Source organism: Symsagittifera roscoffensis, chromosome 1, assembly GCF_963678635.1.
Source record: "Symsagittifera roscoffensis chromosome 1, txSymRosc1.1, whole genome shotgun sequence".
NCBI lineage: Eukaryota > Metazoa > Xenacoelomorpha > Acoela > Convolutidae > Symsagittifera > Symsagittifera roscoffensis.
The window spans coordinates 7,634,061-7,660,442 of record NC_087062.1 but is presented as its reverse complement, the minus strand read 5'-3'; the positions used below and the strand labels follow the sequence as shown (position 1 = coordinate 7,660,442).

General features: G+C 35.3%; 2 protein-coding genes across 2 annotated transcripts in view; one reads left to right on the top strand and one right to left on the bottom strand.

The window, feature by feature from the left end:
* The window catches only part of LOC134857157 (protein FAM228B-like), a 132,040-nt gene extending 129,463 nt beyond the window's left edge, over positions 1 to 2,577 (top strand). The window contains exons 8-9 of the mRNA XM_063873535.1: positions 116 to 254; positions 1,900 to 2,577. Of these exons, the coding sequence (XP_063729605.1) occupies positions 116 to 254; positions 1,900 to 2,056 (296 nt within the window). The 3' untranslated portion in view covers positions 2,057 to 2,577. The remainder of the gene's footprint in view (positions 1 to 115; positions 255 to 1,899) is intronic.
* Positions 2,526 to 26,382, bottom strand: part of LOC134857159 (otoferlin-like) — a gene marked incomplete in the record, with an annotated part of 123,098 nt that continues 99,241 nt past the window's right edge. The window contains 14 exon segments of the mRNA XM_063873537.1: positions 2,526 to 2,632; positions 4,284 to 4,432; positions 4,878 to 4,978; positions 9,027 to 9,205; positions 9,519 to 9,637; positions 12,823 to 12,945; positions 13,188 to 13,283; positions 13,486 to 13,571; positions 13,930 to 14,230; positions 14,805 to 14,975; positions 15,546 to 15,637; positions 16,205 to 16,378; positions 19,719 to 19,853; positions 20,527 to 20,568. Coding sequence (XP_063729607.1) covers positions 2,601 to 2,632; positions 4,284 to 4,432; positions 4,878 to 4,978; positions 9,027 to 9,205; positions 9,519 to 9,637; positions 12,823 to 12,945; positions 13,188 to 13,283; positions 13,486 to 13,571; positions 13,930 to 14,230; positions 14,805 to 14,975; positions 15,546 to 15,637; positions 16,205 to 16,378; positions 19,719 to 19,853; positions 20,527 to 20,568 — 1,800 coding nt within the window.

Sequence of the window (26,382 nt, the reverse complement as noted above, 5' to 3'; positions counted from 1 at the left end):
TTTACGTTTGTCTCGAAGCAATTCGTCTGAATGCTCTGGCGCTCCAACCGGAATAAATGGCAGAATTTACCAAATTGACTCGTTCTTTGAAGTAAAACTTTGCATTTCATTTCAGGTCACGTGGTTAGTGGCCATGATGGCGAAGTTGAGCAGAAGGAGGTGTTGGTGCCCCAGGGTAGACAGGGGGTGGGATCGAGGGAGTGGATCAAATTCCCCGAGCGAGACATTGACAGCAAAGTGCGCTTCGAGTCAAGGTCAGCCACCACTGCTGCAGCACACCTGCCATGCTTTACTCTGCTTCTCTTATGATATTGATTTAAAGACATTAGCATTTAACGGAATTACTGGCATTTAGTATCGCTCTTTTCAGTGTGGATTTATATTTTTTGATGTGGGGTTTTTATGAAACAGTGGATGTTCTTTCGAAAAAGCGTTGGAGATTTTGTTCATCATTATTGACCGATCAAATATTTTCAGCTTAGCTGAAATATTCAAAGGTCAACTTCGACAAAATTCTAAATTATTTTCTCAAAATTATTTTTAGATGAAATTATATTCAATTCATGAAGGACTTTTCCCCTTTCATAGTAATGTATACCTGATCTTGTGAAAGTTCTGTTTTAAAGTTGTAATATGTTTTCGAACTTCAGAGAAAAGGTAATTAGCGGTTTGTGTCATTTTCCTTTTGATTTTTCTTTTGTTTTCTTAGTTCGTCATTTTTCATCTGAATGAGTTGAGTTGGGTGGGACTTTGAAACGTTTATCCCAGTGAGAACACGTCTTCCCGACTTAGGAAACTTCTAGAAACTTTTTCAAGTGCTGATGAACGAAAATACCATATTTAGATCATATGGTTGTAATTAGGAGTCGATGAACGTAGTACAGACTCTTATATAGGCCGCGATGATTTATTCTTTTAAGCAGAAAAAGTCTTGAAATTTGTGCAGGCTCACATTTTTTTTTCGCGGTTTTGACTTTTGATTTCTTTCGAAGTCCAGCTCGTATGCATTAGTAAAAGGAAAGCAAACTCTAATATGGAACAGCAAAAGTGTAAAGGTCTCGAAAAACGTAATCGACTTCTAGTTTCGAAAGTGGAATTTAACTTATCAGGTTTCTCAGCGATATAAAAATTTTACTTTTTGATCCAGTTTTCTCAAATTGGGTTAATTTTATCCAAAAAAAATCCAATCAATAATTGTTCTAGAAATTCAAAGACCTTTAAGGACATCTATTTTTTCTTTGAAATTCGAAAGTTGATATTTTTTCAAAAAACAAATCTATTTTTTTCTTTTTACTAGCGTTCATTGACTCTTTTCCAACTGTATGTTGGCTATGTTTTATATTTCAGTCATGATTTAAGTTTCCCTGAGTTCATTAATTAATTTTTTTTCACGCAATTGGCTATCTTTGTATGAGATAGTAAGTAGTTTCCCAATTGCGTGTTTTGCAAAACGATGAAATGTAACCACAATGGAAACAAGTGGGGTTTGTTTGTGAAGACCAGCAATCTAGTTCATGTGTCTCGTTAAAAAAATTAGGTTAGTCCAAATGACGATCAGTTGAAATGGTTCAGTCAAGGATCAATGAATCCTCATTGATGCTTCAAACTTCTTTATTCAAGTACATATTCTCTACTGGACATTTTCAGTCTTCGCAATTTGAACGGTTAATAGGGTGACTGGCAAATAAGGCGACACCCGTTTAGATAACAACTGTTTTTGATGGAACTTTAAGGCGACGCTACACGCAATTCTCCACAATTGTATTTCTGAGAAATTTAAACCGCTTAACTTCGAACTGCTCATTTTGCATGTAATAACGCTTATTTGTCGTCTTAATTTCTTGTCGTTCTATTTACCTAGCAGCAGTTAATAAAAACGGAAGTGCTTTTTGTTAATAGAAAGAGAATGCGCGGGCTCATGTTGAATGGAGAATTCGATCACAGACAGTGGCAAGCACTCGAAGACACAGTCCTCTCCTCTGATTGGGTGTCGGAAAAGAGTGACCAGTACGACAACAACAAGAATAGACACAAACAACTGGCAGCTAAAAACTGAGTCGAAATATCACTGCTAGGTTACTAGCAGCTAGCAAATCGTGTTCTACTTAGTAGTCGAGACAAAAATTACGCTGAAATGTAGATGCTGTATAGATTACTTGAGCTAAGATCAATTAGAAGGAGATTCGGATTACAATAATTAAGTATTTTTTGGCCCAAATAAAAAACTTTTAACCTTGTTCGGTAAAAGTGGTCATTTTTTGATGTATCACGTGTTGTTGTCATCCGATTTGAATGTCAATAAAATTGTCATAGGATTACGTTGACATCTTTTCGCCAATTTTTGAGGCTCTTCCAAATTGTTGCAAATATTTTCTGGTTAGAGACGTTTGCATTAAGCTGGCCTTACATTGCGAAATATTTTTATTTCAAAATTATATCATTGCCATTAGTGAGTTGTATGTAAAATGAAACAACAGTCTAAAATTTAGCTTCATGAGTCCTAATAAGTATGTGAATGTGTAAAAAATGTTAATATGTACAATGTTTATTTGCGAATTTCATTTGTTCTGCGAATCATTTTTTTTCTTTCGTCTCACATCCTAGGCTCCAAGGATTTTCTTGACCATATAACCTGTAACAAAAATAGTTTTATAAGTTAAAGTAACAAATGAACATTTATAGAAAAGCAAAATTATTACTCTTGCTATTAGCAGGCTTTATCAAATCGGAATGAAGATATCTTTTCCTGTTAACAACTAGTTAAACAAAATCAGTTGAATCAATTGCTGCAATGTTTGTTACTGGGAACTTTTTCAGAATTAAATTGATTTTACTGTCGGCTTCATAGATTTCATCCCAACTTTGGTCGGCGTACTTGCCGGTTGTCAATTTTAAAATAATTTTTCTAAATTGCTTGCTTCATAATAAATTCAAATGCAAGGTAAGGTTTTGGGTCCAATCGAAACAACTGGTTGTGGGAAGCGCCCCTGCATGATCAGCTAAGCCCAACCTTTTTTTTCTAAAGTAAGGGCCCTCGCAAAAAACAATTCATTGATGTTTTGACCATTTTTTATTCTTTTTGAACTTTCTCAAAAACTACTAGCCCAAATCTAAGATTATTGCTTCAATCCTAAGAACGGTTTTGTGAGGAAGTCCCCCATTTAACTGACTACGACCAAATTTTTTATACAAAAAGTTATGGCCCTCGGAAAACTCAAATTTTGACATTTTTATTGGTTCTAAAAAAACAGCACTCTCAAAACTGAGTTTTTGGATTCAATCGAAAAAGTCTGATGTGGGAGGACCCCTGCATAATCTATTAAACCCAATTTTTTTTACGGAAAAGAATAATTTTTGTTTACCTTTGTTTACCTGTTTAACTATTTCTCGAAAACTAAACTCTGTAATCTGAGTTTTGGCACTCAATTGAAATAACAGGTTGGTTTTATCTCTCCTGTATAAGCCGTTTCGCGCAAGTAAGTTTTTAACAACTAAAGCTATGAAAATGTTTCACAATTAAAGCTATGATTCTCGGAAAAGAAGTTTTTAATAACGTGCTCGTTTTTTGGAAACTTCTCAGTTTAATTGGTCAATCCCGCCCATTCTAAGGTTAAATGGCCAATCGTGTTTGGAAATCATCACGCTACCGCGGCTACGACCGTGTTGAAGAAAAAAAGTAATTGATTTCGGAACGTCAAGTTTTTGAACTTTTGACCGTTTTTTGAAAATTTTTTACTGTTCTTTTAAAGTACTCGTGAAATCTGAGCTGAAGGGTTCAATCGAATGAAGCGGCGTCTCCTTAATTTTTGTAAGAAAAATGTTTGTTTTCGGGAAGATTTCAATTTCTCATAAATTTTCACCCTTCTCTTTTAGAGAAACAAGTAAGGTTTTGGGAAAAGTCAAAATTTTGAAATTTCAGCACAATCAGTATAACGCAGTTATCAAAACACCTAACTCCAGCTTTAGCTGGGCGCCTAGTTATCTTTAATCGAGACGTGAAACCTGTTTTTTTTCAACATTTTCACTTTTTTCTGTCTAGTTTTGTAAAAATAATTTTTGTGTTGTATCGCAAGTGGTGTGCAGCTCAGCTTCGCCTCTGTGTAAAATGTAACTGCGAATTCTGGAGAATTTAATTAAGGAAAGTATTTTTTGGAATTAGAGAACATAGAAAAACATAATATTTTCGGACGCCTTTAGTGCATGAAGTTAAAGACGCTTTTTGTGCATGTGTGAGTGCGCGTGTCTATGTATGATCCGCGCACTCACATTGTCAAAAGAGTTACCTGGAGTAGAGTAAATGAAAAGGGCCAATACGAAAGCCAGCAGGCTAATCAGCACTAGCTTTATGATGAGCCACTTGTGGTTGCGCCACAGCATAAATGCCAGACTTTTGAGGGGTTGCAGGAACCACATCAGGGTAGAGTCAGGACGACTAAAAACACGAGGGTCTAATTTCAACACAGTTTCTCAGAGAGAAATTAGGGCTAAACTTGCCCAGATATATCGTATTGAATGCGGTAGTTTGAATTTAATTAGCCGTTAAGCGATCCAAACATAAATACGAACGCAACCGCAACATAAGAAGGATTATAACAACAAGTATACATTGCTTCAGAGCAGTTCTATTCAATATGTCGAACCCGAATTTGCCCTAGTTAGTACCGCCGTAATTTCCATCACCAGTTTACGGGCACATTTTCTGTAAAGATGACACATTTATTAGCAGGTTTTCCCGTTAATGAAATCCTATAGATTTTCATCCAACTCAAACATAAAAGAGCAAATTGATTTTAGTAGCGATCTTTATGTCTAATAGGTAGAGAGAGTTAGCCAGTTAGTGACAGTTGGACATTGTTAGGTGTTAGTCTGGACATTACTTGGGCTTAAACAGTGGCTCGGGCTCATTTCGCCCCAAGCCGACTGGGTTTCTCTCAGCCTCCTCGGCAGTCAGGAGATGCATCTCCGCTTCCAGTTTTCCCTGCAATAGATAAAAGAACCCTACTACCCGTGAGCTGATTGAATGACCCGGAAAGAGTTGAATTATTTTAGAAAGAAACGGTGACATGGCTTTCTAGGTTAACAAGAGGAAAGAAAACCTTCTGCAGGATTTTTGAGGATAGAAACTATTCCCAGCGTGTCAAAACAGTCCAAATATTGTTAAAAAGCCATTAAAGTTTTTTGTAATGTTAGAAAAAATTGAAGGATTTTTCTGCGTCGTGAAATTTCGAGATAAGATAAGATTTAATAGAAACCTTCATTATTTCATGAATCCTTAAACTGAAAGGGGTCAGTGCAGCTGCAGTTATCTTGACACCAGCGTGAATCATTGACCGAAAGTGCTGAAAATTCTCTTTCAAGATTGATAATAGTAGTCAATCTCAAAAGCAGAAAGTTTTTGAAAGAAAAGCATTGACACCAAAGTGACTGCGTCAAACAACCTGTGATAAGATTAGAAAAATCAAGTGTTTGCTATGGTTACTTGGGAGGTGTGAGTGGAACGGGGGGTTCCCGTCCCAACCCAACGGGGGTGGTCTCTGCATCTTCCACTGTTACCAAGTGCAACTCAATTTCCACTTTGCCCTGAAAATTGACGGATTTTATTGTCGTTTCAACGCAGAGTTATTTAGTCGTTTTACGCTTGAATGAACGATTAGATTTTTAAGTTATGCTCCAACGACGTCACTGAAAAGGACTGGAAGGATGAACGGCTTAAGTCATGTTTTTTTTTTCCAGCGACTTTAGACTACCTCAAAGAAAGCTTTGAAGAAAGAATTTAAAGCCATATTGGCCGTGATTGGGATACTAATAATTTGGGAACAGTTGTCCCAGTGGCGAGAAATAATTTGTTTTTTTTTTTTCGTTTTTTTAGACTCGAATAAATTCTGTACCTTCCAAGTTCAATGCTAATACAATTTTAGCTTTAGTTATACAAGAGAAGCTTGGTGTGATACTACAAGGCTACGTTTTGTTTTTCCATTAAGTCGCGAATATAAGCGCTGCTGATGTGGCATTTTTCAACAGGAGGCCGAATTGACTATTGCATTACATGTGCTTCGACATTTGAATCCTAATACACTAACACAATAATGCATGCTTAATTCATCAATTGAACCGAAGAAAGCTATTTATTTCATGCAACGGTACAATAATTACACAGGCGAAGCGAAGTGTAGTATTACGAAGATTTTTTTCCAACCTTAGTCGCAAATAAAAGTGCTCAATCGTTGGCACTGTTGTTATATCTATTGTATATTTAAATGCGGGGGCTTCACTATCTCGTCATTTTTAAGCTTTTTCAACGTATTATTTTTACATGATTTACAAACGAATTTTTTCACGTTTAAGCTATATCGTATATTGCAATGGTTAAGATTTTTTTCCGATTTTCCAGTTTGAATTCAGTGTTTATTTCACCAAGTCTGAAATTAGCAACGCAATATTGGGATGCTGCCAGGGCTTCCCCAGGTGTTGCGGTTTTGCCCTCAATATATGACTAACCAAATCCTTGTAGTTCCCAAAATACGGCAATTTTCGAGATTTTTCTTAATTTTCTAGAAAATTTAAGTTTGAAAAATTTCAAAAAATTGAAATTCTCAGCTCTGTAGTTGAGTGCTGTCAGGGTACTCTCAGGGGTTGCGAATCTTGCTTCCAAACCTCACTTCTCAAATATTTGTATTTTTTGAGATAAGACGTTTTTTATGATTTTTTCAAAAATTTTCAAAAAAACTTCGATTTAAAAAAATTCAAAAAATTTGAAGATCTCAATCCTGTAGTTGGAAACAGTGAGGGTACTCTCAGGGGTTGCAAATCTTGCCTCTGAATATGACTGCTCGAGTCCTTGTAGTTTTCGAGATGTAGTCACTTAGATATAGAAAATTTCACAAATTTTGAAGTTCTCATCTCTATAGTGAGGCTATGTAAAGGAAATACTCGGAGTTGCAAATTTTTATCCAAATATGACTGCTCAAATCCTTGTAGTTTTAGAGATATACCTTTTTGTAATTTTTCCAAAACGATTTCTGAAAACTCAGATTATTTTTTTCTCTTTCAATTTGAAAATCCCATTTTTGTAGTGGAGGCTGTATGAATATTCTCAGAGTCTCAGGGTTTAAGAATCTTGCCTCCAATTATGAGTGCTCAATTTCTTGTAGTTTTTGAGATATGACGTGATTTCTTTTTAATTTTTCAGAAAACTTTGACTTTGAAAATTTCACATTATTTGAAATTCTCAACCTTTTAGTTGGGTACTGTGATAGTACTCTTAGGAGTTTCATGTTGCATTTTTTGCGTCCGAATGCGACTGATCAAATGCTTTTTCTTTCCGAGATAAGACGTTTGTAGTGTTTTTTTTAAATGTTCAAAGAACTTAGATATAACTTTTTTCAAAAAAATTTGAACTTACTTTCTTTATATTAAGGCTTTGTCAGGGCACTCTTAGGGGTTGCAAGTTTGTTTTTCAAATATGACTGCTTAAATCTTAGAGATATGACGTTTTTTGTAATTTTTTTTCAAATAATTTTTCAGAAAACTCTAATTTGAATCATTTTTTTCAAAATTTGGAATTTTTAACCCTAAAATTGGGGGATTTCAGAATGCTCTCAGGAGCTGCAAATTTTACGTCAAAATTTGATGGCTCAATTGCTTTTAGTTCTGAGATGTGACGTTTTTCTGTCGTTTTGAAAATTTTCAACGAACTTAGATATACAAAATTCACAAAATTTTATGATTTTTCAAAATTTGAATTAAAAAAACTTGAATAACTTTACGTAATTTGATATTACCAACCCTGTAATTGGATGTTGTCAGAGTTCATTCGAATGATGCAGATCTGATTTCCATTATATGCGATTTTTTGAATTGTCATAAATTTGAAGTACCGGAGGTGCGTTACACGCTAGTTTTAATTTAATCATGTTTAAGCCTATTTAAGCTTTAGCATTTCAAAAGCATATGTTAGTAAAATTCTGTTAGCGTTTGTGTCTCATTTTTGTAGGGCAGTTAACTGGAAAACTGGAGTGCCCAAAATCTGAGGATCAATTCAAATCCCGTAGTTTTTCGATGTTTTTTTACCCCGTTTTAAAAGTACTTCAGAGAGTTTTGCTGCTAGTATTAACCACTATTTCTTCATTTTTCGCCTGATTTTGTCGCCCTTTCTTCAAAAAGAAATAGGAAACTTGAAATTTCAAAAAGTGTATTTCCTTAAGTCAGCTTGGACGAAACGTTCTCTGATACTTGCAGAACGATCCCGGAACTCTGCCTACGCAATCGAAAGAAAAACTTGAGATGGTACAAATAATTTTCTGAAGTTTTGAGAGCATTTAATTGTTGTTCTGAAATTTTCAAAACGGAATAAAATACGGACTAGGTTTTTTTTTCCACGTAAATTCAGGTTGGAAAACAATACTCAAAGAAAATCGATCGTGTTATCAGAGCAAAGCCCTTTCAGTCGAGTTAGTGATTAAAAAATAATGTCAGTTTCAATGAAAACGGGTCTTAACTTTTTTTCTTTCCATTTTAGCGAAAAAAAAAGATTCAGCTCAACAAAAAGTTTTTCATTTGAAATTAAGGGGAACTATTTAATTTGAAATTATTTTTGAATATGCAAATTTATCATTCATTTTTGAAAAGATTCTATATTTTTTTCAATGATAACTCGAAGAAATTTTTGTTGCAGCAGTTGCTTTTGATACTTAATGAGTCAATTTTCTTTTTTTAAAAACCTAACTGGCAGAAATTTGTGGGCAGAAAATTTGCTCTGTTTCAGTATCTGTTTTTTCGCAACTGTGGTTTAATTTTGGCCGATTTGACCCTGATTTGCTTTTTAAATTGTCTAGTTACTGTTGTCTACTTTAGAAGGTAAAATCTGACAGTGGTTTACGATGCAATTACTAAGGAGAGCGAATCCGATTTAAATTTAAGTCAATTGGATTGCTGAAAAAACTAGTTCTTCTCAACGATGTGAGTTTTTCAGACAACTAATTTGTTTTCGTGTAATGGTCATAACTGACTAAGGAATTTTGACGTACAGTGAGTTCGAACTCTTGGTCGTCGTTCTTGCGCGTGAATGGCCACCAGCCCTTGACTCTCCTGTTCCTGAAGACGGACATCTGCCTCACACTTCCGTCTGTCTTCAGCAGATCCAGGGTACACCTGCGCACACTCTTGGCTCCTCGCGGGAACCGGTTCAAGTCGAGGGTCAGCGAACCTGCAATACCACAAATCATATCAACATAATGAGGAATAACTCTTTTTTAGTCCAAGTTGAAAAATAATAGTATGAAATTTGTTTTTGAGTTGGTGAAGCTCAAGGTCAAATCAGGCCAGCGATGCAAAAGCGACCCAAAAAAGCTTTTTTTTTTGCTGAATTAAATTAGATTAAACATTCTCTGTTCAGTCTTCTGCTGTTAGCGTTAAACCTGGGTTGCTTGTGGATTAAGTGTGGCATTTATTTTGGGCATTAATTGCTTAATTGCGAATTTTCAAAAGGCGTTGTCCAATTGAAAAACTGACGAACTGACCTAGGATGTCGTCTGACGAGAATGCGTCTGCGTCCCACACTTGCAGCTGAAGTCTCAGGGGCATCTTGAACTCTGTCTCGTCCATCGCAAATGTGGACTCTTTCTGTCGGAACACCAACCTAGGTCAACACTTTTAAGATCAAAAATCACGATATGGTCGAAAAAATCAATTATCAACAGCTTAAGTTTTTTATTTACTCGGAAAAATTATCAACTCGAAATCAGTATTAAAAACAAAATGATTTTTTATGAGAGTTGGAAATTTTACGAAAAAAAGTATCTAATAAAAACGTTCGAACAGTTTCACTGGCTTTCACTTATTTAAATGGCGCTTAAATCATTTGGGGTGACATTGTATCGGTTTTTTTGGAATCTTTTTGAGGGAATTTTTCACGAGGGCTTTTCTAATGATGCGACCTTATCTAGTCACAAAAATCTCTAATTTTGTAAAGATTGCTTCATAAGAAAAGTCTACATATAATTCCTTTAATAAGAGGCAATAAAAGCCCCGATACAAAGTCACCCAAAAATCATTTAAGGGCCATTTCAACAGCTTAGGCAGTAACAATGTGACGGGTATGGAAAAAACTAGATATTTCGTGCCTTGAAAAGAATGCGAATGTTTGAAATAGTATAACAACAATGTTGCTGAATGGCTATTTGCGGCAGTGTCGCCACAACTTTCCCTTCAGACGTTGTGAAGAATTCAAATTGCATTTGAGTTTGAGTTTATTGAAGCTGCAAGAAAATCAAATCGAGGCTAGCAAAATAAATCTGGTAATGCAACGCAGGTGGAATCTTAGTGAGGTGCAGCTTTTTGTTCCTACCATTGAAAATAGGCAAGAATTTTGTCTTTGGGTGTTTTTTTATTTCTACGGTAAAATCAGGTACCACAAATAAAAAAATTTCCTCTTAAGTAGCGAAAAACTCGGTCCTACTCCAAAGTAACTAGTTTTTAAAGCTTCTTTACGCAATTTTTTGGCTATCAAAAAATTTTTAAAAAGAAATAATTTTTACAAAAATTCAGAAAAATTTTTCTGTAATTTTTTTTTCTCAGTTTTTGGGTTTTTATTCATTTTTTGAAGACAATTGTTGTGGATTATGTCCAAGTCTTTGACTTGCTATGCGTTCGTATAGTTCTCTCATTACGCCATGCATAAAAAGCGACACTAATTTGAAAATTAAAAGAAAATTTTTCGTGTAGTTTTTTCTGTTAATGATGTGGTCGGTTTTTCAGTGTACTAATTAGTTGAATCACGAACCATTTGTCACCTACATAGGTTCATTTTTAATAACAATCAAAGCGTTAATCCGCACATGTGGCGTAGAGGTCACGCACATCCCTGCAAAAAAAGAATGTGATTCGAATCCGGCCAGGCCCTGTTTTTTGTTTTCTACTCACTTTTCGTCGATTTAGCTGCCGCAGTTTGAATTTTACTTGCGATTTTAGCATCTCTTAGTATAAACGCAAATTATTTCAAATTTCTTTTGCAACTTATTTCAAACTTTTCTCATGTTTTAAGTTTTTTTAGAAAAAAAACCATTTGTCTATGTCAATTTATTTAAAAAAATTTTTAACAAAGCAAAAAATATTGCCTTTTCCTGAAGTTTTTTAAATTTTGGTTCTATCTTATTGCAACAGCTAGAAAAAAATTATATATGGCAGTACTACGGTGTAGAAAAAATTTCGATTTTCCTCCTTCGTAAGTTTTTCATTCACCTGATTTGAGATTATCAGGTGCGCTTTTCCGAGTCATAAGCGTCAGAGAATGGGTTGATCTTACCTGTTTTTTTTTGTATTTTACTAGTTTGAATTTTTTTGAAAAATGCGAAATATGTCGATGTTTGTTAAATTTAGTGATTCTAAAATTAAAAATTTTTAAACCGGATCGACTTGACAGTGGGCAAACTCTTTGGAGTTTTTTAAAATGTTAATCGACTTACGACTGAAAGGACTTTAACATTTTATATCACTTTGCTCACTACGATAATTATTTGTGGTACCACAATCAGGTACCACAAATAATTATCGGAGTGAGCAAAGTGATATAATATGTTGAAATCCTTTCAGTCGTGAGTCGAACAAAATTTTACAAAAAAACTTCAAAGAGTTTGCCCACTGTCAAGTCGATCGGGTTAGAAAATTTTGAAGTTTAGAATTTGGAACGAGTAAAGGGAGCGCGAAGGTTTTATAAAGACTTATTTTTTTCTTTCAAATAGTGAAAAAAACTCGGCCTTATTTTAAATAAACTAGTTTTTTAAGCTTCCTGTAGCAATTTTCTGGCTATCAAAAAAAGAAAAAAATTAAAAAAAATTTATCTGTAATTTTTTTCTTCAGTTCTTGAGTTTTTTTCATTTTCGAAGACAATTGTTGTGGATTATGTCCATATCACAGACTTTCGTTGCGTTTGTATTTTTCTCTCATCACGCCATGCATAAAAAGCGACACTAATTTGAAATTTAAAAGAAAACTTTTCGTGTAGTTTTTTCTTTTAATGATTTGTTCGGAGCATACTGTGCTACTTCCGCAAGAACAGGCTATTCTTGCTTACGCTTGCATTTAGCTAGCGTTGTTAAGTGGGAATAAAGATTTTTTTTCAGTTTACTAACTAGTTGAATCACCAACCATTTGACACCTACATAGGTTCATATTTAATAACAATCAAAACGTTAATCCGCTTATGTGGCGTAGATGTCACGTACATGCCTACAAAAAAAAGAATGTGGTTCGAAACCGGCCAGGCCCTGTTTTTTGTTGTCTGCTCAGTTTTTGTCAACTTAGCTGCCACAGCTTGGATTTTGCTTGCGATTTTAGCATCTTTTAGTAATGCAAATTATTTCAATTTTTTTTGCAAATTGTTTCAAATTTTTCTCATGTTTTCACTTTTTAAAAAAAAAAAAATCATTTTCCAATGTCAATTTATTTAAAAAATTTTAACGAAGCAAAAAACATTGCCTTTTCCTGAAGTTTTTTAAATTTTGGTTCGATCTTTTTGCAACAGCTAGAAAGAAATTATATATGCCAGTACTACGTTGTAGAAAAAGGTTCCGATTTTCCTCCTTCGCAAATCGTTAATTCACCTGGTTTGAGGTTACCAGGTGTGCTTTTATGAGTCATAAGCGTCAGAGAATGGGTTGATTATAACTGTTTTTTGTAAAATGCAAAAAATTTCGATGTTTTTTAAAATAAGTTTTATACGCTGTAATTCTGTAAATATTTTTGTATCGCAAGTGGCGCGAAGCTCCGCTTCGCCTCTGTGCTGATTTTGCACTACATTTAAAATGTGTAGTAAGTTCTACTTACTTCTCCTCTGCTGCGAGGTAGTCGAAGGGAAAGACGAATCGCCAGTTGAAGTTGCCCTCTCCTGTCAGGGATCGGTAGTGGATGTCTGTCGACTGGGCATCCAAGTTGGGACCCTTGATCCACCTGGATAGAACCGAAACTTGATCTAATTAATCACTTTTCGGTTTCTTACCCTCCAATTTTTTATCGAAGGGAGCGAGAGATAGCTTTTGTACTTTCTAACCTTTTCTAACAATTCTACTCCTTGTGGGCTAAATATAATATTAATTATTTGAGTATCTATTGAGTTTAGTTTTAAACCTGAGGATTGAGTATTAGTCAATTATCAGAGTCTATTAAATAATTTGTAAGTTGTGATGTCGTACCCTCTGACGTAGATGTCGGACATTCTCTCTCCAAACAGATTCTCCTCCTCCAGAATCACGTCATCAGTATTCCACACAATCACACGCAACTCATAACTGCACAATGCAACAAAGCACAAATGACCCAACAGCCGAATAGATCTCAAATGAAAACAACGAACTTGGAAAAATAACGAACAGTCAAGAGTTTATGGCTTTATCCATTTGATATTTCTCTTTTGAATTCGTGATTTCCTTTTTGGGCTCAAAAACGGCCAACATCGAAGCAAAAAACAGCAAATTTGAGAACAATACTTACCCCTTGGGAATTCGGGGGGCGATGTCTACTGGTTTGGGTACGTGAGTGTCCTTAGCAAAGAGATCCACCCACATTTGCAAACGACCCTGAAAAAAAACCAAACAAATCAACCAAGTCAAGTTGTTTTCTGGCCATTTTTTTGAGCAAGAAATAAATATATGGTAAAATATGAATCAAGTCTTCACTTATCAGAGAAGTTTAATTAGCATAATCTAACGGGAACGGAATTTTGGGATTTTTTTTTCAACATTCTGTCAGTGGCTCAGAAAATTTAGTTTTAAATGCTGTGTTTTGGCAAAGTAATTTGGTCAACTTGAGCAAATTTAAAGCTGAGCTTAAATTTATAACCATTTATGGCTATAAGTACTGGTTAATTCCCTTTGTTGGTTTTGCATTGCGTTTTATTTGTGGAAAGTTATGAAATTTGAATAGGCTATTTTATACCTGTTCGATTCCAGGGGTGTCCGGGTTGAACAGCGGTCTGGTTTCGATGTGTTCCGGCACCAAATGGAACCCATATTTGGGCACAGTGTACCAGTTCCTCAGTGCCTCTAGCGCTATGTGTTCATTCGTGGTTTGAGTCGTTCCCATCTCGTCCATGATTTTGTTGGATGCTCTGAACACTTTGCCTGCTACTCGGACTCTGTTGCCTTTGTAGACTGGCTCTGCAATCTTAAGGTCTCGACAGAGTCGTGCCAGGATCTGAGTGGGTTTGTCCGCGTCTCGCCACTTGTTGTACCCGAAGCTAAAATGAATGATAATTTGTCCTATCACTAATTCATTTGAAGACCGAATTTTGGTATAAAGCTACAGCAGAAAACAATACGCGGAATGAGAATAATAATAAGCACGCTCTCAAATCTAAGAGTTTCCTTTAACTTAAACAAGATGCATCATGCATCCATTTTTTTTTAGAAATATCTCGCAAATAGTATTTTTGTGATCTAAATACCAAAAAGAAAAATTAAATTTTTGATTTGCTCGGAGAACTGGTAAAACTTAGTAAAATTTAGTGGCACGTTCATGTATTCTCTTTTTAATCAAAATTGCGATCGTTCGAGGACCATCGGCATCATGGTCCCTTATCGTTAATTTAGAAGTTGAGATAATATTTCTAGTATCAGAAAACTACCCAAGTTGCCACCCCCCCCCCCCCCCCCCCAGCTCTTAACAAAAAATCGACTACGGCACAAATTTTTGTTTTCGTCACAGATAAATGGTTCTCAAGCATTAAGACTGAGGGAGACTGATTTGACTATTTAGTCGGCTTACTGAACGACTGAATATTCAGTCTGTATGTCTGCATGTTGATGACTCACAGGTCGAATGACTGCGGCAGTCCACAGGAAGGTCTGTGTCTGGAGTAGAACCTGTTCTCAAGGTCAATCACAGTCTGACCTATGAGGTCATTGCTGCCCACCATGTCATAGTCATACACAGAAACTGTCACCAAACTGTCCAAGGGGAGCGTGAACTCGAATTCAAACATCCTGAACAGAACAAGTAATGTAAACTAAATAATTTAGCCATAATAAAAAATAATTAATGATATTTGACCAGTAGCGTGCCGAATGGGGGGGGGTCAACTGCTTCTTTTCCCTTCTCAATTCTGGTTGTCAATTTTTTCAAAGGGTCCCCCTTTAGTATAACTTTATGACATCCATTGTTTGCTGAACAACCTCAAAATTTTTCTAAAGGCGCCTTCTATGAATAGTTTTGAGGGGGGAGCGCGCGCCGAAAAAGCGCAATTTTTTGGTCAAAATTTTCCAAAAAATGCCTAAAAACGCCTTTTCAATATTGGGAGAGCTCGGAAAATCAAATTGGTCAAGCTAAAAAGAAAAGCCGGCAAAATTTTCAAAATTTTTCAAAAAACCGCCCCCCGTTTTTAAGTGGTCTTCGTACTTAAGGTAATATTTCCCAAGTACTGTGAATTAATTTAACTTCGAAACTGTTTTTTCATGCAGCTACCAAACCTAGAAATAAAGAGACTCCTTAAATACATCAGTACTGAAGTTCCCTTAAATCATTAATTAGAACTGATTCATGGTTTCTGTACTTACTTTCCAAAAGTGGGGTTAAGATTTTTGGAGACGTAGTTTTCCTTAGTGTTCTGCGATTGTTTTCCCAATGTCACTTGCAGATACGGATCGGCCTAAACACCAAACTCTGTGAAGTTTTGTTGAGAACAAAAAATGGAAAAAGCTACGACGATGAATCAGCAAGACCTATATAAGAGTCTTCACTACGTTCATTACTCTTAATAAAATGATCAATGTCCAAAAAGTATTGTCCGCATTACGAGGCCAAACTGTGCACTGGATAGGGGCACAATTTTGTGTCTATATGTTCCGGGATTTCAGAGACAAGTCTTTAAAACGGCGTTTTAAGCTATAGCGCATAAAAGTTGATTAAAACAAAAAACAATCATAAAAAATGTCTGGCGCTCATTGACTGAAACAATTCCTGTCAAAACCGAGAAAAACAGCTATAATGAAAAACTCTTTTTTTCTATGTGTATGTTATGCCACAGGAAAAGAAAAATTTCCATCTTTTTTTGTTAATCAGGTTAATTATTTATTACAGGATAACTAAGCTATGGATATTTTACAAGTGCTCGCCTTGTAAATATCAGTGCACGTGGGATTTGAACCCGCAATCATATGATTGCTGGGCACCATCACTACCGATGCGCCACAAGTCCACGCTTTCATGTTGTTACCTTTCCATTAGTGTCCATGGGATGCAGATTGACAGCACTGATGACGTACAGTCTGACTATGATTGGAAGAGGGTCCATGGGAGGGAGGTACTTAAATAGACCCAATCTAGGGTCCAGTCTCACCGCCTCCTCCATCTCACTCTCCAGGGGCAACTTGTAGATCTTCACTTTACCCTAACAAGAAATAGGGAAATGAAGAGGCGATAAATTTAGAAAATTGAAGACTGTAAATATAAAATATCAATTCAGCTCAAGATGGTTGCAAAATTATCAAAAGGTTTTACTTGCATTTTTTTGTTGTCTGATGTTTAGCACGAAAACCTTGAACTTTCCTATGCTAATTGTTCCACCCAAAATCAGGTACAACAAATAATCATCAAAATGGGTCGAATCATTGGTCGTAATCAAGCACTTTTAGTCGTGATTTGAGCAAAATTCAAAAATTTTGAAAACAAAAAATCTTAGTGTCGAGAAAAACCGGTATGAAAATTTGATCTAACTTCGAGCTAACAAAGTGAGCGTGCAGGCTTAAAATAGGTTTTTTAGGCTTAAACTAAGCCGTAAGAACTTAGTTTTAACCGAGTAAAGTTCGTTCTTAGAGTTTTTTAGCGCCATTTTGAGAATCACAAATTTAAAAATTCAAAAGCTTCTGCAAAAAAAAACTTTTTGAAAGTTTTTCTGAAATGTTTCTACGATTTTAATTTTCGTTTTTATAGCCGTTTTTCTTCAAGAACTGTTCTCCAATTGGCTTATTTGACTATGACTGTCGCAATTGCCTAATTTGTATTTTTTTCAGATTTTTTCTTACACCAAAACGGCACTAATTTGAAGAAAAATGTACTTTTTGAAGACTATGATCGGAATATTTTTTGCTATTTGCACAGTGACCGGCTATTCTTATGTTTTGTTTGCATTTTCAATCAGTAAAACTTTTTTACCATTGCGATAGCAAGGGTATTGCAATCTGGTACTAGACTTTTTTCCCATAAACAACTCTCCACAGATTTCAGCTGCATGCAGTACACGACATGCATGCAATGTGTGCGTCATATGTTTGCGCTCATTGGTCTATTACTCTCACTGTGCATCCTTATTAGTGATACTCAAATAAATTCGCAGTTCAAATTTTTTACATATTTCTTTGGTATTTTTTTGAATTTTCGACTTCGACGCTTTCGGTTTTCTATTTGTCGGCTTAGCTTCGGCTTTGTTTTTACCATTCAACTGAATAGATTTTTTGAACTTAAGTTTTTTTTACAATATAGTTGCTTTTATTGTTCTGATTTACCTGTTTCTTTCTATTTTTTTAACCTTGAAAGCGTAGATATATATATATTTTTGATTAAAAACTTTATTCTTCCCAAATGATTTTGGCCTTTATTTTATCGGCTTAGTGACCTTTTTTGAATTATTTCAATTTTAACATGTTTTTTGCTTATCTGTGGATTAAAACTATATAGCACAACTATATGCTTATCTGCGGATTAAGAAAATGCTAGACATCATAATAGAAGTTATAATTCAAAATTTTCATGATAACAATTTTTTCGTCGCCTTTTTTTCGACTTAATAGGTTTAGGCCTAAATTATATCGGCTTATCCGCCTCATATTGCGTCCATCGACGAGCGATTAAAGTGTGCGTGTGAGTGTGTGTGTGTGTGTGTGTGTGTGTGTGTGTGCGTGTGTATGTGTGTGTGCATTTATGTGTTTTGAGGGCGAGTGGGTCTTAATTACTTCTTTTTAGTTTTAATTTTTTTTTATTTGGGGTTTCTTAGGTTTTGGGCTATATTATCTCGGCTTAGTTGTCTCATATTGTTTCATTTGACGTGCAAATAAAGTGTTTTTGAGTGTTTTGAGGGCGACGGGGACTTTTAATAAGTCTGAAATCTTGTTGAACTTTTTTCGGCTTCACAGGTTTCTGTCAAGCTATTTATTACCGCTCGGGAAATTATCGTCTGATGGTAATTTTACATTCTATTCTCTCGGCATGTCTTTGTTTCAAAACTAACCTTGGATCTGATCCAGTTTTTTCGACATGTCCGACTTTTTTCCGTTGTATCGCAAGTGGTGCGAAGCTCAGCTTCGCCTCTGTGTCAAATTCGAGCATAGATAATATCCCTTACGACTGTTACGATTGTAATTGCGAATTAGACTTTTTCCCGTAAATATTTTTTCTTATAAGAAACTACCTTGGCTATAGAAAGAAACATCAGTAAGTTCCACGCCCTTACTAATTGTTCTGGTGCTAAATTGCGTGACTTGAGAGTAAAAGGTCTTGGTTTCCAGTCCCAGCTGGACATGGTTTCTATTTCTGGAATTTTCTTTACTTATTTTGGTCGGCTAACTTTCCAAAGCATGGATATTGTTAATGGTCAAGGAATTTTCATTGTTTTAGAGTGCCCTTCTGTTTTGAGTAATTTTTGCTCTTAAACTTCTTGGGCTCGAGTATGGAGTATGGTATATTGGCTGAATTGCCTCATATTAGATTTTTAATGGCCAAAGCTTAGATTGTTCAAATTTTTGTAGTTCAAGATTTTCTTAGTCTCCTTTACTGTCTCCTAGTTTGCCATGCTATGTTTGTGTTGTATCGAAAGTGATACCAAGCTTCGCTCCACATCTGCCTGCATTCATCATAATATGTTCTTAAAAAATGCTGAAACTAATTTATCAACAAAGTGGTTCAATTTTTTCGAGGGTTGCATTTTCAAAGATTTTGTCGACCTTTTTTCTGGTCGACCCATTTTATTTTTTTGAGTTTTCCTTAAACTTCATAAAGACTCCACTTTGCCTAAATTCTGTGCCCCACAAGGAATATTTTGAAGAGAAAAAAAAACGTCAAAATGCAGTTTTGGGTGCTTTTTGAAAAGAGTGTTGGCCAAAAATTAAGTATTTTATTGAGTGCGCGCTCCCTCAAATTGAGTATGCGTTGGCGCCTAAGTCGCTTTAAAAAACAAAAGTTGGTCAACCAAAAATGGTTTTTATAGAACCATCAAAGGGAGGCTTTGAATGGCCAGGACAGGGGGAGGTTGATTTCAGATTTTCTCGAAAGTGGGATGCGGATTTTCAAAAAAATGAAAGTTTTACCGATTTCTGAGCTCTCCCATATCACTATAAAGTACCCATTTTGACCAAAATTTCTGCGCTGCAGGCGAAATTTTGATAAATTGATAAACTCAGTTAGTATATATTGGCGTCAGAGGCGCCCGGAAAAAAATTGGTATCAGCCAGACAAAAAAGAGGGAACCATTTGGGTCAGCAGAAGTTCAAATCACTGAGAGGGGCGTCCGCCCCCTCCTCCTAAATCCACTGCTGGGTCAAGGGGTCGAATTATATCTCACTTTATACGAAAAATGCCTTATACGAATTGTGCTTTTATTTGATGCTATTTTTTCATTTTTTCAACACTTCCCAATTTTGCAAAAAAGCTACTCCTTGCAAAAATAAAGCTTCTTCTTTTAGTCTATTCAACTTTTGGGTTGTATAGCAACAAAGACACGTTTCTGTGTTTCGTACCTTGAATACTCCCACCACTCTGGCGTCCTCTTCCTCCTCCTCCGACTCCTTCTTGCCCCTCCTCAGTTTGAAAGACTCGAACAGGTCCACGAATCCCCCGAACTCAGGCTGCTTCTCCAGCTCATCGCTGAACACCTGAAATCTTTATTTATCAAATCATTGAAAGTTACCACGAGTTTTGGCTCTTCCACTTTCCCAACCCCCCTCGTAAAATTTCAAAATAACGCTGTTCAAAAATTGTTCACACGGCATTTTGCATGTAAGAAGTGTTGTGAAAAGTTGTTCACCTGTTCACGCTGACACGTTTTAATGCAGTTTATAAAATGAAAAGTCATTTTAAATAAAATTTTATATATTAAGTATCCGAAGTTTTATTACTGACCACCCAAAAAAAATTTATCAAATAATTAAGTTACCAAAGATTTTATAACTGATTGCCAAAAAACGTGTTTTTTTTTCAAATAAACAACAGTTAAAAAACAGGTACGGTTAAAAAACATGTTCACGTGTTTAACTGTTCACGTGTTTCACTCGTAAAGTCACCGGCCCACACATGAACAAATCATATTATAATTATTATGTAACTTCCTACATAACCCTGAAAAACAATATACATTAATTTGCATGGAAATAATTTGGCGGAGACAGAATAGGCCACACCTCATAATGAAAAAAAAACAGGTGAGGGTATAACAGATGGTTGATGGAAATTCACCAGGTAGAGTTTTTTAAAAACAGGTACCACCAGTTGTTACAGTCACGAGACGAGGAAAAGTGATTAAAGATTAATGGTAAGTTATCAACCAACCAGGCTTTTGTAGACATGTTTATAGCGTTCCCTATTCGGGTCCTAAGAAACAGCAAAACATTATCAAAAGGAATAAGCGAAAAAGAGCAGACAACTGTCAAACAATCTCCACTCTCATACCTTTCGCTAAAACAGTTTAAACAAGTGCATTACTAATACGAATCAATTTCAGAGCCAGAAACACGCAAGTAGTTTCGTTTCAAGTTAATCTATGTAGTCAACAGACCATTGGAACAGTGTCAATTAATCAAAGTAACCAAAAAATGCTTTTTTCAACTTGACCCGTTTTTCATAAATAAATTTTCGTTAGGCTCAATTAATTTTTATGCAAGTCTATCAGGCTTGTGTAACTTAATTCGGCCAATTTGTTTTTTGTTTGAGATTGGTCGCATGCATCAAATTCTTTTCAATTTCTTTTGCATTTTACAGTAGTTCTATTGATCCAATCATTAGAAGTGGAGAGGAAATTTATCTTCAGAGGATTTCGGCTTTTTGAAACTCAAAGTCAGGTATCAAAATAATCATCGGAAATGGCCGAGTGATATATTACGCAAAAGTACTTTCAGTCTCAATTCAAGCCAAAAAAACGAGCAGACTTATAATAGGAGAAGAGTTTTTTGTTTAAACTTTGAAAACCTATTTTTACTCCAGGAAAAAAAATCGTATCAAAAATTCAAAAAAGTTCAGCAAGAATTTGGAAAAAAGCTCTGCCCAAATTTGAAGAAAAAAACAAAAGGATATCAATCAGACCCTCTTATTACATCACGGACAAAAAGTGACTGAAAAAAATGAAAATTGGATTCAACATTTGCGTTTTTATCAATGTTTGCGTAATGAATATGCGAAAGATCGCTTCTTTTCGTTTTTCGACAGCATATAAATTAATTTATTCTTAAATTTCAGAAAGTTTTTTATCCTTATATTATACATATATTTTTAAAAAATTCAGATGTTTTTAAAGTATTTGAAGCAAGATATGCATATATAATAAATTTGCTTCTACTTTGAAACACTCAGTGATTAAAAATTGGTGTCTTTTTTGACAGATTTAAGTATATTTTAAGTATGAAAAATGTTATTTAATCAAGCTGCACACAAATATAGCCATGTCTGGTTTATTTGTTTTCAAAAAATTTAGTCTGGACTACGTTATAGATATCCGAACCTTTTCTCTCTCAAGTTTTGAATTCGTACTTTAAAAAAATTATGTTATCATGCAAAAATGCTTGTCACACAATTTTTAATTAAGAAAATTGCGTATTGAGCATTTTTTCATATATTCCAATTATGGAACTGTATGATAAATTTTTCTTGTTTGGATGTGGATGATTACCTTTTTTTTCAATTTTAGGCGCTAAGAACTAAAAGAAAAACTGAGCCTGAAAAGAAATACGAGGTGAGGGGCCAACATTTATTTTTTGACTAGTTGTTTGCAATTTATCGTAATTCAAGTATTGGCTTAAAGTAACCGGAATAAACGTACAAATATTTCACTTTGGGTTACTAATAGACAAAAATTTAGAGAAAAAAAGTTGCTTAGACGTTCACAAGGATTAATAGGTTGCAGTTCTTATTAAATAGTTTCATATAAACATGTCAAATCAACGTCATAGCTGCAAATCATGCCGTAAACCAATGATGTCTTCTGCTGAAATGTACCACTGTGTGGGATGTGACGCAAGGATGCATCTTGATACTACATGCACTGGTTTGACACCTGTGGCAGTCAATGGAATCAGGGAACTGGGAACGAGGGTCATGCTTCTCTGCAACGACTGTGTAGCAAACAACAAGAGGGACGACTTTGTTCAAGATGCTACAATTCAGCAACTTAAAGATAAATTCACTACTGATATTATTGAGAGCAAATTTATTCCGGTCGTCAATACCCTAAAGCCTGTAATCGAAAACACGATAGAACAAATTTTCAATTCAAAAATGAATGCGCTTACCGAAAAAAGCACCGAGAAGGCAGAAGCCTTAATCAAGAAAAATAGCATGAAACAGAAAAAAAAAAGCAGATGATAAGAAGTCAAATAACTTTCACATTGTGTCGAAATGTCTAAGAATTCAGGAAATTCCTGAAAACAAAGATTTTTCAAAAAATGAAATTGTTTTTCACGCAAACGAAACAATAAAAGAAATATTTGAAAAACTGCGAGTGAATGCAAACGTGGAAAATGTACATCGACTTGGAAAATTTTCAGAAAGTCGTTCTAAACCAAGAGTTACTATGGTTACACTATCTATTGAATGACATGCAAAATTGATATTAGTCAAAAGTGCTGAAATGTGGGATGACCTGAAAAATATGGGGTTTTTTATATTGCCTGCCCTAAGCTATGAGGATTCAAAGAAAGAAAATTTATGCCTTCAAAAAAGACGTGAATTGATAAATGCAAACGTACCACCCAGCAGCTTGAAAATTCGTAACTTCCAATTATTTAAAGACGATGTTTTGGTAAACATTGATGCTAAAAAAGCCACTGAATGACTAATGTACCTAAACTGTGTACTGTTGAATGCCAGGAGTTTATTGAAATTTGAAAGAAGAAGTAAATTTGTTTGAGCTGTATCTCATTGTGCAGCATCTGTACTTTTAGTGACTGAAACCTGGCTAAATGATCAAATTGAAGACACTGAACTCATGCTACTTGAATATTCTGTTTATAGAGCGGACCGCAAATTAACAGGTAACACTTCGAATCACGGTGGTGTTCTTATCGCAGTAAGAGATTGTTTTAATTCATATAAACTAAATCTAGATCTACCAGAATGTGCATTAGCGGTTCAAATAGAAGTGAACAATTTCAATTTCGTGATTTTTTGCGTATACAATCCCCCAGAAGATAGCAAATACAGATATAATTTTGAAGATTTCAAAAAGATTTTTGATTCGATTGTCTCCATCAAAAATCATCATGTTCTTTTATGTGGCGACATAAATTTCCCTCAAACGGATTGGAGAATTAACCAAAGCACGAGTATATATGAAAATGAAATTTTGGAATTAGTAGACGAAGCAGAAATGAATCAATTAATTGAATTTCCAACTTGTGGTTCAAATATATTAGATGTCGCTCTAATGAGGAGGTTGGAGGGTTTCGCTGAAATTTGCACGAATTTTGAAAAAAGCTATGATATAACAGATCACAGACCTATACCGCTGAAAATTGAAATAGATGTTCAAGACGAAAAACCAGTCAAAGAAAGTTTTTATAGTTTTTGCTCGGCGGACTATGATGGCATGATTGATTATATGCAGAAATATCCCTTTTCACTTATTTGTTTTACAATTATCGATAGAATGTCTGACGAAGTGTACGAATATATCAACAATCTAATTTCAAATTTTGTTCCAAAACGAACCATGCATAGACAAAAATTACCACCTTGGGTGAGTCCAAAGACTTCAAATTTGATTAAAATTCTAGAAACAAAGCGAAAACAATTCGACTCAAGACCTACTCCCCATTTGCAGGAAACGATAACGAGTTTTGAAAGCAGTTTAATGCAAAATATGGAACTAGAACGAGTAGAGTACCAAGAAAGTATCTTAGGTTCTCGAAATACTAACATGATTTTCAAACATTTCAAAAACTTGAAAAAGCAGAAGTCGAGCCTACCGCGTGAAATGGAATTAAATGGTATTAAATATAAGGAGTCAACTGAAAAAGTCGAAAAATTAAATAATTTTTTCCACTCTGTATTTACTTCGAAATTGAATTTTAAAGTAACAGACATTGCTTGCGAAAATGCTTTCCTCATAAATTTTGACATATCTCAAAACAAAATTCGAGAATTGTTGACTAAACTGGATGTAACAAAAAGTAAAGGCCCGGATGGCCTGCCGCCTTGTTTTTTGAAAAGTTTAGCTAAACCGATGAGCTCCATTTTAAATGCTATTTTCAAAAATATCAAGAGGGTACGATGTGTTCCTAAATTCTGGAAAAGTGCTGCTATTTCGCCCATACACAAAAAAGACGACAAAAGGCAAATAAAAAACTACAGACCTGTCTCGTTATTAACAATTATCTCTAAAGTGCTCGAAAAATGCATGTACGAACCACTTTACGATCACTTTCAAAAATACATGAAATCAAGTCAACATGGTTTTGTTAAAAAGAAGTCGGTTGTAACTAATCTGTTAGCATTTTTACAACGAGTTTACGAGGCGCTGGATAAAAATCCGAACGATGAAGTGCTCGTTTATTACACCGATTTTTCCAAGGCATTCGATAAAGTGCCCCATTTTGAATTGTTGAAAAAAGTGGCGAATATTGGAGTAGGGGGGTGTTTTTTGGAAGCCTTAGCGAGCTATCTTGAAAACAGAACGCAGTGGGTAAAATGTGACAATGTATCAACCTCTTCTAAATTAGTTACAAATGGAGTTCCTCAAGGGTCTCTGCTGGGGCCGTTACTGTTTTGCATTTTTATAAATGACCTGCCAGAAGTGCTAAAATTCACTACTCCCTTCATTTATGCAGACGATTTAAAACTTTTCTCGGCGGGCCTATCCAAATTTGAAATACAATCAGATATATCGGCTTTGGGTGAACGGAAACAAAATGGAGTTGGCTCCTGACAAATGCAAAGAGCTGATTTTTCGAGGAAACTCAAATTCAATTCAAATCAATGGGCATATGCTTGAATCAGTAGAAACAATAAAAGATTTGGGGGTAAATATTGATAAAACCCTAAGCTGGTCAAATCATCTAATGGCGAGAATGAAAAAAGCTAATCAGATTTTCTATTTTGCTAAAAGAAATGTGGCAAAAGGGGTTTCACAGAGAGTAAAATTGGGTGTTTACAAGTCAGCGGTTTTACCACTTATAACATTTGCATCTTCGTGTTTTAATATATGCCGCGCAAATTTATCAAAACTTGAACGATTCCAGAAAAGAGCGCTAAAATGGGTAACAAACAGTTATGAGAGTGATTATCTAACGTTGTTGAAACGAACGAATACATTGCCCCTTACTATGTTCATACAGCTATGCAATCTATTGAATCTATCGAGCTTTTTTCACAGTGAAAACGATTTACAAATACGACTATTAACCAACAAGTCTGCCTCAAATACAAGACAAAATGACGGCCCGACATTAAGCCTTAAAAAAGTCCGCACAGAAAAAGCTCGCGCTGAGTTTTGTTTCAGGCTGTCTCGGGTGGCCAATCATCTACCTGGAACAGTAGATTTCTTCAATCCCACGGGGCTAAAAAACAGACTCTTGAATTTTATGTGGACCTATCAAATGGCGAAACTCAATAAGGCGAATCCTTGCACATGGATACTGTTTTGTGATTGTCGAAACTGCAGGGATGTATGGAAGACGTTTTAAGAAGAAACGAACTGGGAGCAGTCCCATCAGAAGTATTTCTGAGAATCCACAACAACAACAACAGCAACATTTGTTTTTCGATACTTTCAACCAAAATTTTACCCAAAAAATTTGTCAATTTGTTTTTTATTTTCAATTTATCAAGAACTAATTTATCAAAAACGTGTAAGTTTTCGTTTTCGGCACTGTTGTACTTCGGCACTGTTGTAGTGCCCCTTGTCATGATAACAGAGTTCGGCTCTGTGATCTTTTCGGCGTCTCTTATTTGTCACTAGCAGCTATTGGTGTCTCTCTAGTATTTTAGCAGGTTATTTTTGGCTATTTATGGTCTCTTTCTATTATTTTAGGGTTTTGGGAGAGCTTTGTAATATCAATTTGGACGACCTAAAAACTGGTCGAAAAAATTGCCAAGATTTTTTCGAAAACCACTCTCGAGAAATCCTAGTTCCACCCGACGTCGCCACGAGTACTTTTGAAAATGAGGTTTAATCGTTGCTTCAGAGCAGAGAAGCTA